Genomic DNA, 12,342 nt, shown 5'->3' on the forward strand with positions numbered 1-12,342 from the left:
CCTTAACCAACAGAAAAACATCCTATGGCGTTCTGCATTAGCATCGAACAGCCCCCGTGATATGCAACTTTTCAGGGAAGCTAGAAACCAGTATACACAGGCAGTTAGAAAAGCCAAGGCTAGCTTTTTCAAGCAGAAATTTGCTTCCTGCAACACAAACTCAAAAAAGTTCTGGGACACTGTAAAGTCCATGGAGAATAAGAACACCTCCACCCAGCTTCCAACTGCACTGAAGATAGGAAACACTGTCACCACCGACAAATCCATTATAACTGAGAATTTCAACAAGCATTTTTCTACGGCTGGCCATGCTTTCCACCTGGCTACCCCTACCCCGGTCAACAGCACTGGCCTCCCCTCTGCTACTCGCCCACGCCTTCCCCATTTCTCTTTCTCCCAAATACAGTCAGCTGATGTTCTGAAAGAGCTGCAAAATCTGGACCCTTACAAATCAGCCGGGCTAGATAATCTGGACCCTTTCTTTCTAAAACTATCTGCTGAAATTGTTGCCACCCCTATCACCAGCCTTTTCAACCTCTCGTGTCGTCTGAGATTCCCAAAGATTGGAAAGCAGCTGCGGTTATCCCCCTCTTCAAAGGGGGGGACACTCTTGACCCAAACAGCTACAGACCTATATCTATCCTACCCTGCCTTTCTAAGGTCTTCGAAAGCCAAGTCAACAAACAGATTACCGACCATCTCGGATCCCACCATACCTTCTCCGCTATGCAATCTGGTTTCAGAGCTGGTCATGGGTGCACCTCAGCCACGCTCAAGGTCATAAACGATATCTTAACCGCTATCGATAGGAAACAGTACTGTGCAGCCATATTCATTGACCTGGCCAAGGCTTTTGACTCTGTCAATCACCACATCCTCATCGGCAGACTCGACAGCCTTGGTTTCTCTAATGATTGCCTCGCCTGGTTCACCAACTACTTCTCTGATCGAGTTCAGTGTGTCAAATCAGAGGGTCTGTTGTCCGGACCTCTGGCAGTCTCTATGGGGGTGCCACAGGGTTCAATTCTTGGACCGACTCTCTTCTCTGTATACATCAATGATGTCGCTCTTGCTGCTGGTGAGTCTCTGATCCACCTCTACGCAGACGACACTATTCTGTATACTTCTGGCCCTTCTTTTGACACTGTTAACAACCCTCCAGGCGAGCTTCAATGCCATACAACTCTCCTTCCGTGGCCTCCAATTGCTCTTAAATACAAGTAAAACTAAATGCATGCTCTTCAACCGATCGCTGCCTGCACCTGCCCGCCTGTCCAACATCACTACTTTGGACGGCTCTGACTTAGAATATGTGGACAACTACAAATACCTAGGTGTCTGGTTAGACTGTAAACTCTCCTTCCAGACTCACATCAAGCATCTCCAATCCAAAGTTAAATCTAGAATCGGCTTCCTATTCCGCAACAAAGCATCCTTCACTCATGCTGCCAAACATACCCTTGTAAAACTGACCATCCTACCAATCCTCGACTTCGGTGATGTCATTTACAAAATAGCCTCCAAAACCCTACTCAATAAATTGGATGCAGTCTATCACAGTGCCATCCGTTTTGTCACCAAAGCCCCATATACTACCTACCACTGCGACCTGTACGCTCTCGTTGGCTGGCCCTCGCTTCACACTCGTCGCCAAACCCACTGGCTCCAGGTCATCTACAAGACCCTGCTAGGTAAAGTCCCCCCTTATCTCAGCTCGCTGGTCACCATAGCAACGCCCACCCGTAGCACGCGCTCCAGCAGGTATATCTCTCTGGTCACCCCCAAAACCAATTCTTCCTTTGGCCGCCTCTCCTTCCAGTTCTCTGCTGCCAATGACTGGAACGAACTACAAAAATCTCTGAAACTGGAAACACTTATCTCCCTCACTAGCTTTAACCTGTTGGGGATGGGGGCGCTGTTTAGACTATTTATGCTAATGTGGCTAATTTTTTAAACGGCTTCCCACAAAATCCTTGATCGTACAATATGCATATTATTATTATTATTGGATAGAAAACAGTCTATAGTTTCTATAGGAGTTGAAATTTTGTCTCTAAGTGGAACAGAGCCCATTCTACAGCAATTTCCCTGACATGGAGTCAGATTTGAGAAACGTTGGCCACTTTTCTGAAGTCATTTAAAAGGGCACTGTCGTTGCTATGACTATACGGACACTTCTTACGTCTTCCCCTGGATGCCTTTACGTGATGACGATTCCAACGGGCTCGATTGCTCGTTCACAGGCCCTACAAATGAAAAAAACCTTTAGCTAGCAAGTCTTTTCTTGCTGCGTAACGCGCGTGAAAGACACCGACCCTCTCCTGTTCCAAGCGTTAGTTTAGCCTGTTATATTTCTCCGGTCATCTTTTCACTCGTTATAGGAGTTACAAACATCACAAAGTAGTTAATTTAAAGCGTTTTATAGCAATTTATATCCGTTTAGTGCGATTTTGGGACATTTATTTTTGCAACGATGTGAAAAGTTGGGCACGCTTTTCAGTTCATCCCGAACGTAGTTGACATTTCCACATGGCAAGAGGACAGCTTTCCACCAAAAGACGATTTCTCCCAAGAAAGGATCCTTTGCCCAAGATACTGATGGAAGAACAGCTCAAGGTAGGACATTTTTATTATGATAAATCGTGTTTCTGTCGAAACATTTTAGTGGCTTAGGACGCCATGTTTTTTGACGTAGCTTCGCTTGGCGCAAACTGTATTGAAAAGTAAGGATAAATTAAAAAATGTAATAACGCAATTGTATTAAGAATTAAATTGTCTATCAATCCCTGTCCACTCTATATTTTTTAGTCACGTTTATGAGTATTTATGTATAAGAGTAGATCACTGTCTAAGTGGCGCAAGGACGTTTTCTTTACCAGCTTGTCTACATTTCACATTGTCTAACCATGATTTTGGTGGCTAAATATAAACATTTTCGATCAAACTGTATATGCATGTTGTAATGTGATGTTACAGGAGTGTCATCGGAAGAATTCTGAGAAGGTTAGTGAAAAAATTAATATCTTTTGGCGATGTTGACTTTTATCGCTCACTTTGGCTAGAATCAATGCTGGGCTGCTAATTGCTATGTGCTAAGCTAATATAACGATTTATTGTGTTTTCGCTGTAAGACACTTAGAAAATCTGAAATATTGTCTGTATTCACAGGATCTGTGTCTTTCGATTCGTGTATGCTGTGTATTTTTACGAAATGTTTGATGATTAGTAGTTAGGTAAACACGTTGCTCATTGTAATTATTCTAGTCCATTTGTGATGGTGGGTGCAATTGTAAACTATGCCATATACCTGAAATATGCACTTTTTTCTAACAAAACCTATCCCATACCATAAATATGTTATCAGACTGTAATCTAATGAGTTTTTTTGTTGGTTAGGGGCTATAAATATCTTAGTTTAGCCGAATTGGTGATGGCTACTGGTGTTGGTGGACAAATAAAAGATGGTGGATTATGCTAATGTGTTTTTAGGTAATAGATGTACATCTTTACATATTGTGTCTTCCCTGTAAAACATTTTAAAAATCGGAAATGTTGACTGGATTCATAAGATCTGTGTCTTTCATTAGCTGTATTGGACTTTAATGTGTGAAAGTTAAATATTTTTTTTGAATTTCGCGGCACTGGTTTTTCAGTGGGGGGGGGGGGGTGTGCCGCTAGCGCCACGCTGATCCTAGACAGGTTAAGCACCAGCTGTCAGAGCAGCTCATAGATTACTGCACCTGTACATAGCCCATCTATAATTTAGCCCAAACAACTACCTCTTTACCTACTGTATTTATTTATTTTGCTCCTTTGCACCCCATTATTTCTATCTCTACTTTGCACCTTCTTCCACTGCAAACCAACCATTCGTGTTTTTTTTACTTGCTATATTGTATTTACTTCACCACCATGGCCATTTTATATTTTTATTTATTTATATATATATTTTGTTTGCCTTCACCTCCCTTATCTCACCTCACTTGCTCATATTGTATATAGACTTATTTTTCACTGTATTATTGACTGTATGTTTGTTTTACTCCATGTGTAACTATGTGTTGTTGTATGTGCCGAACTGCTTTGCTTTATCTTGGCCAGGTCGCAATTGTAAATGAGAACGTGTTCTCAATTTGCCTACCTGGTTAACCTGTTGGGGATGGGGGCGCTGTTTAGACTATTTATGCTAATGTGGCTAATTTTTTAAACGGCTTCCCACAAAATCCTTGATCGTACAATATGCATATTATTATTATTATTGGATAGAAAACAGTCTATAGTTTCTATAGGAGTTGAAATTTTGTCTCTAAGTGGAACAGAGCCCATTCTACAGCAATTTCCCTGACATGGAGTCAGATTTGAGAAACGTTGGCCACTTTTCTGAAGTCATTTAAAAGGGCACTGTCGTTGCTATGACTATACGGACACTTCTTACGTCTTCCCCTGGATGCCTTTACGTGATGACGATTCCAACGGGCTCGATTGCTCGTTCACAGGCCCTACAAATGAAAAAAACCTTTAGCTAGCAAGTCTTTTCTTGCTGCGTAACGCGCGTGGAAGACACCGACCCTCTCCTGTTCCAAGCGTTAGTTTAGCCTGTTATATTTCTCCGGTCATCTTTTCACTCGTTATAGGAGTTACAAACATCACAAAGTAGTTAATTTAAAGCGTTTTATAGCAATTTATATCCGTTTAGTGCGATTTTGGGACATTTATTTTTGCAACGATGTGAAAAGTTGGGCACGCTTTTCAGTTCATCCCGAACGTAGTTGACATTTCCACATGGCAAGAGGACAGCTTTCCACCAAAAGACGATTTCTCCCAAGAAAGGATCCTTTGCCCAAGATACTGATGGAAGAACAGCTCAAGGTAGGACATTTTTATTATGATAAATCGTGTTTCTGTCGAAACATTTTAGTGGCTTAGGACGCCATGTTTTTTGACGTAGCTTCGCTTGGCGCAAACTGTATTGAAAAGTAAGGATAAATTAAAAAATGTAATAACGCAATTGTATTAAGAATTAAATTGTCTATCAATCCCTGTCCACCCTATATTTTTTAGTCACGTTTATGAGTATTTATGTATAAGAGTAGATCACTGTCTAAGTGGCGCAAGGACGTTTTCTTTACCAGCTTGTCTACATTTCACATTGTCTAACCATGATTTTGGTGGCTAAATATAAACATTTTCGATCAAACTGTATATGCATGTTGTAATGTGATGTTACAGGAGTGTCATCGGAAGAATTCTGAGAAGGTTAGTGAAAAAATTAATATCTTTTGGCGATGTTGACTTTTATCGCTCACTTTGGCTAGAATCAATGCTGGGCTGCTAATTGCTATGTGCTAAGCTAATATAACGATTTATTGTGTTTTCGCTGTAAGACACTTAGAAAATCTGAAATATTGTCTGTATTCACAGGATCTGTGTCTTTCGATTCGTGTATGCTGTGTATTTTTACGAAATGTTTGATGATTAGTAGTTAGGTAAACACGTTGCTCATTGTAATTATTCTAGTCCATTTGTGATGGTGGGTGCAATTGTAAACTATGCCATATACCTGAAATATGCACTTTTTTCTAACAAAACCTATCCCATACCATAAATATGTTATCAGACTGTCATCTAATGAGTTTTTTTGTTGGTTAGGGGCTATAAATATCTTAGTTTAGCCGAATTGGTGATGGCTACTGGTGTTGGTGGACAAATAAAAGATGGTGGATTATGCTAATGTGTTTTTAGGTAATAGATGTACATCTTTACATATTGTGTCTTCCCTGTAAAACATTTTAAAAATCGGAAATGTTGACTGGATTCATAAGATCTGTGTCTTTCATTAGCTGTATTGGACTTTAATGTGTGAAAGTTAAATATTTTAAAAAAATATTTTTTTTGAATTTCGCGGCACTGGTTTTTCAGTGGGGGGGGGGGGGGTGTGCCGCTAGCGCCACGCTGATCCTAGACAGGTTAAATAAAGGTGAAATAAAATAAAATAAATAAAAATAATTTACTTCATCTGTAGCCTAATAAACTGCATGGTTTCCTGAGTTGTAGTGGGCGGACCACACACCATATCATTGCGTGACTCCAAGTTGTCAACATATGATTGGCCAACAAGCTTATTTGACACATCAAATAGTGTTATTTGACACGCAAAGACCCCAACGGCTTTCCATAGTATGAGAAATCCTGGTTGAGAATGAAACGACTGAACAAAACAGCACCGCAAGTGAAAGAAATAGGTTTTGATTATGTTTTACTGGTAATGGGGACATAGGTAAATGCCAACAAAACAACTTTTTGGTCAGTTTGGTGTGTGTGTGTGTAACCTTTATTTAACTAGGCAAGTCAGTTGAGAACAAATTATTATTTACAATGACGGCCTACCCCGGACGACACTGGGCCAATTGTGCGCTCCCAATTACGGCCGGATGTGATACAGCCTGGATTCGAACCAGGGACTGTAGTGACGCCTCATGCACTGAGATGCAGTGCCTTAAACCGCTGCGTCCATGTGTGTGTGTTAACTATTTAACTGTACTAGAATGCTTAAAAGGCCGCAAAAATGTTAAACATCGGTTATCAGTATCGTTTTTTTTGGCAAGGAAAATATCAGATATCAGTATTGGCCAAAAATGTCATATCGGTGCATCACTAATTAAAAGCTTATTTGACTAGTCAAATAGTGCCATTTGACGTGCATCTTTTTTGACACGCAAAGACCCAAACGGTGTTCCATAGTACGTTGTGAAGCTAATAGCAGTGACGCTATTACTGTGTAACTCCGGTAGGGCAACATGTGTACCGGTGCTCGACCAGTCGGCGAAAGCCAACATCACCCACGACAGAGAACAGTTGAATGTCAAGGGCAATGAATTCTATTATCTTGGCGTAAATGGATTTCGCCTTTCAGTTCTCTCTCTGAAATGTTCTTACTCTTTCAAATGACTGCTGGACTCGTTGACTGCTCGATCCACACCAGCAGACATTGTGGGCCAGGCATCGGGCCGATACCGATGTTGCCATTTTTAGCTAATAACATCCGATTCCGATATGTTCACCAATATATCGTGTATCCCTAGTCAAAAGTACTGTCAGACTGATTTGTAATAAACTGTCATAGCCCTAATTAAATTAAGTGAACATTTGCCTTTGATGACATAACTTTTTTTACATGGTTGGGTGGCATTTTTATATATATCAAAATGGGGTCGCGGACCAAAACAGTTTAGGAACCCCTGAATTAGACGAACAGAACTGCCATCTGCCAGATATGAAACAACTTCCTAAGCAGAATTTCACTTCATTATCGTAGGTAACGTGCCTTACAGTAAGTGAACAAATGCATCCAAGAAGCAAAACACAGACACATAAGCAAACACACACCTGTGCTGTGGTCCGGTTGGCCTGAGCGGTCTTGGTGGCGCTCTGGGTCTTGCTGATGGAGGCCAGTGCCTGTCTGGCCTTCTCCCACTCTGGGTTTTCCGAGACTGTCTGGCCCTCTGGACCTGCTGCTGCGCCATACGACCTACAACAGACAGGAGACACGTGACTGTCAGTCATTCAGCATGGAAACCAAACAAATGTCTGATACATTTAACATGACCAAGTTTTAGGTTTGTTAACTTAGAAGATACTACCACCAAACCAGCAATATTTACAGCACATTAATTCTTTAATAAAGAGATAAGATAGATTATTTTTGGAAATGTTACACCGAACAAAAATATAAACTCAACAATTTCAAAGTTTTTACTGAGTTACAGTTCATAAAGGTATATTTGTTATTTAATCAGGAAAAGCCCATTGAGACCAAGAGTCTCTTTTTCAGGGAGACCTGGCCAGGAAGGCAACAACAACAACCAATACATTACAGAATTAAAACATACAACAAAACAATGCAACATGATCCAGCCTTAAAATGCATTTACACTCCTCTCTAACAGTCTCCCATCAAAATGTAAAATTTGTTCAGTGGCTCTAACTTATCTAGACGAAGCATGGATTGTAGACTATTTAATGCCTCTGGTGCACAAGACGATATGGCAGTCTTGCAAAATACTGTAAATGTCCTGGGGACTTTTAGTAGCAACCACCTAGCAGGCCGGGTATGGTAACCGCTGGTTAACTTCTTATGGATGGGGGGCAGTATTGAGTAGCTTGGATGAATAAGGTGCCCAGAGTAAACTGCCTGCTCCTCAGGCCCAGAAGCTAAGATATGCATATTATTAGTATATTTGGATAGAAAACACTGAAGTTTCTAAAACTGTTTGAATGATGTCTGTGAGTATAACAGAACTCATATGGCAGGCAAAAACCTGAGAAAAAATCCAACCAGGAAGTGGGAAATCTGAGGTGTGTAGGTTTTCAAGTCTTTGCCTATCCAAGATAGTGTAAATTTGGCCCAATTGCACTTCTTAAGGCCTCCACTAGATGTCAACAGTCTTTAGACCCTTGTTTCAGGCTTCTACTGTGAAGGGGGAGCGAATGAGAGCTGTTTGACTAAGAGGTCTGGCAGAATGCCTTGAACTAAATCATGCGCGCGGCCGTGAGAGCGAGCTGCGTTACTTTTCATTTCTAATGACAAAGGAATTGTCCGGTTGAAACATTATTGAAGATTTATGTTAAAAACATCCTGAAGATTGATTCTATACATCGTTTGACATGTTTCTACGAACTGTAATATAACTTTTTTAACTTTGTCTGGACTAACTGCCTGCACCTCGTGAACTTGGATTTGTGAACTAAACGCAAACAAAAAGGAGGTATTTGGACATAAATGGACTTTATCGAACAAAACAAACAGTTATTGTGTTACTGGGATTCCTGGGAGTACATTCCAATAAAGATCATCAAAGGTAAGTGAATATTTACAATGCCATTTCTGACTTCTGTTGACTCCACAACATGGCGGGTATCTGTATGGCTTGTTTTGGTGCCTGAGCGCTGTACGCAGATTATTGCATGGTGTGCTTTTTCCGTTTTTTTTTTTTTTTTTTTTAATCTGACAGCGGTTGCATTAAGGAGAAGTATATCTTTAATTCCATGCATAACACTTGTATTTTCATCAACATTTATGATGAGTATTTCTGTAAATTGATGTGGCTCTCTGCAAAATCACTGGATGTTTTGGAAGCAAAACATGACTGAACATAACGTGCCAATGTAAAATTAGATTTTTGGATATAAATATGAACTTTACTGAAAAAAACATACATGTATTGTGTAACATGAAGTCCTATGAGTGTCATCTGATGAAGATCATCAAAGGTTAGTGATTAATTTTATCTCCATTTCTGCTTTTTGTGACTCCTCTCTTTGGCTGGAAAAATGGCTGTGCTTTTCTGTGACTAGGTGCTGACCTAACATAATCGCATGGTATGCTTTCGTCGTAAAGCCTTTTTCAAATCGTACACTGTGGTGGGATTAACAAGTTTATCTTTAAAATGGTGCATAATACTTGTATGTTTGAGGAATTTTAATTATGAGATTTCTGTTGTTTGAATTTGGCACCCTGCACTTTCACTGGCTGTTGTCAAATCGATTTCGTCCAAGAAGTTAAGAGAATGTCAAGAGTGTGCAAAGCCGTCATCAAGGCAAAGGGTGGCTACTTCGAAGAAACTCAAATATAAAATATATTTTAATTTGTTTTACACGTTTTTGGTTACTACATGATTTCATGTGTGTTATTTCACAGTTAATGTCTTCACTATTATTCATCGCTGTAGAAAATAGTAAAAATAAAGAAAACCCTTGAATGTGTAGGTGTGTCCAAACTTTTGACTGGTACTGTATGACTATCTGCATATAGATGCAACTTTGTTGGTTGCATCCCATTTCCCAGATGATTAATAAAAATTGAGAACACCACAAGCTAAAACGGAACTCAGCAGCTAAATTGAAATAAATGTATTAGGTCCTAATCTATGGATTTCACATGACTGGGAATACAGATACGCATCTGTTGGGGTCACAGACACCTTAAAAAAGGCATGGATCAGAAAACCAGTAAGTATCTGGTGTGCACAGTATTTGCCTCATGCAGCGCAACACATCTCCTTTGCAGAGTTGATCAGGCTGTTGATTATGGCCTGTGGAATGTTGTCCCACTCCTCTTCAATGGCTGTGCTAAGTTGCGGTATATTGGCTGGAACCGGAACATGGTCATACACGTCGACCCAGAGCATCCCAAACATGCTTAATGGGTGACATGTCTGGTAAGTATACAGGCAATGTAAGAACTGGGACATTTTCAACTTCCAGGAATTGTGTATAGACCCTTGCGACATGGGGCTGTACATTATCATGCTGAAACATGAGGTGATGGGTGGCGGATGAACGGCACGACAATGGGCCGCAGGATGTCGTCATGGTATCTCTGTGCATCGAAACAGTCATCGATAAAAAGCAATTGCGTTTTTTATTTATTTATTTATTTCACCTTTATTTAACCAGGTAGGCAAATTGAGAACACGTTCTCATTTACAATTGCGACCTGGCCAAGATAAAGCAAAGCAGTTCGACACATACAACAACACATAGTTACAAATGGAGTAAAACAAACATACAGTCAATAATACTGTGAAAATAAGTCTATATACAATATGAGCAAGTGAGGTGAGATAAGGGAGGTGAAGGCAAACAAAATATATATATAAATAAATAAATAAAATATAAAAAGGCCATGGTGGCGAAGTAAATACAATATAGCAAGTAAAAAAAAATATAATGGTTGGTTTGCAGTGGAAGAAGGTGCAAAGTAGAGATAGAAATAATGGGGTGCAAAGGAGCAAAATAAATAAATACAGTAGGTAAAGAGGTAGTTGTTTGGGCTAAATTATAGATGGGCTATGTACAGGTGCAGTAATCTATGAGCTGCTCTGACAGCTGGTGCTTAAAGCTAGTGAGGGAGATAAGTGTTTCTAGTTTCAGAGATTTTTGTAGTTCGTTCCAGTCATTGGCAGTAGAGAACTGGCCAAAGGAAGAATTGGTTTTGGGGGTGACCAGAGAGATATACCTGCTGGAGCGCGTGCTACGGGTGGGCGTTGCTATGGTGACCAGCGAGCTGAGATAAGGGGGGACTTTACCTAGCAGGGTCTTGTAGATGACCTGGAGCCAGTGGGTTTGGCGACGAGTGTGAAGCGAGGGCCAGCCAACGAGAGCGTACAGGTCGCAGTGGTAGGTAGTATATGGGGCTTTGGTGACAAAACGGATGGCACTGTGATAGACTGCATCCAATTTATTGAGTAGGGTTTTGGAGGCTATTTTGTAAATGACATCACCGAAGTCGAGGATTGGTAGGATGGTCAGTTTTACAAGGGTATGTTTGGCAGCATGAGTGAAGGATGCTTTGTTGCGGAATAGGAAGCCGATTCTAGATTTAACTTTGGATTGGAGATGCTTGATGTGAGTCTGGAAGGAGAGTTTACAGTCTAACCAGACACCTAGGTATTTGTAGTTGTCCACATATTCTAAGTCAGAGCCGTCCAAAGTAGTGATGTTGGACAGGCGGGCAGGTGCAGGCAGCGATCGGTTGAAGAGCATGCATTTAGTTTTACTTGTATTTAAGAGCAATTGGAGGCCACGGAAGGAGAGTTGTATGGCATTGAAGCTCGCCTGGAGGGTTGTTAACACAGTGTCAAGAGAAGGGCCAGAAGTATACAGAATAGTGTCGTCTGCGTAGAGGTGGATCAGAGACTCACCAGCAGCAAGAGCGACATCATTGATGTATACAGAGAAGAGAGTCGGTCCAAGAATTGAACCCTGTGGCACCCCCATAGAGACTGCCAGAGGTCCGGACAACAGACCCTCTGATTTGACACACTGAACTCGATCAGAGAAGTAGTTGGTGAACCAGGCGAGGCAATCATTAGAGAAACCAAGGCTGTCGAGTCTGCCGATGAGGATGTGGTGATTGACAGAGTCAAAAGCCTTGGCCAGGTCAATGAATATGGCTGCACAGTACTGTTTCCTATCGATAGCGGTTAAGATATCGTTTATGACCTTGAGCGTGGCCGAGGTGCACCCATGACCAGCTCTGAAACCAGATTGCATAGCGGAGAAGGTATGGTGGGATCCGAGATGGTCGGTAATCTGTTTGTTGACTTGGCTTTCGAAGACCTTAGAAAGGCAGGGTAGGATAGATATAGGTCTGTAGCAGTTTGGGTCTAGAGTGTCTCCCCCTTTGAAGAGGGGGATAACCGCAGCTGCTTTCCAATCTTTGGGAATCTCAGACGACACGAAAGGGAGGTTGAAAAGGCTGGTAATAGGGGTGGCAACAATTTCAGCAGATAGTTTTAGAAAGAAAGGGTCCAGATTATCTAGCCCTGCTGATTTGTAAGG

At 41.1% G+C, this 12,342-nt stretch overlaps 1 protein-coding gene across 2 annotated transcripts in view; it reads right to left on the bottom strand.

The window, feature by feature from the left end:
- The window catches only part of LOC129837873 (leukocyte receptor cluster member 8 homolog), a 32,599-nt gene that overhangs the window by 17,166 nt on the left and 3,091 nt on the right, over positions 1–12,342 (bottom strand). For both annotated transcript variants that reach the window (XM_055904360.1, XM_055904359.1), the window contains exon 2: positions 7,387–7,528. In XM_055904360.1, coding sequence (XP_055760335.1) covers positions 7,387–7,528 — 142 coding nt within the window. The remainder of the gene's footprint in view (positions 1–7,386; positions 7,529–12,342) is intronic.

Source organism: Salvelinus fontinalis, chromosome 38, assembly GCF_029448725.1.
Source record: "Salvelinus fontinalis isolate EN_2023a chromosome 38, ASM2944872v1, whole genome shotgun sequence".
NCBI lineage: Eukaryota > Metazoa > Chordata > Actinopteri > Salmoniformes > Salmonidae > Salvelinus > Salvelinus fontinalis.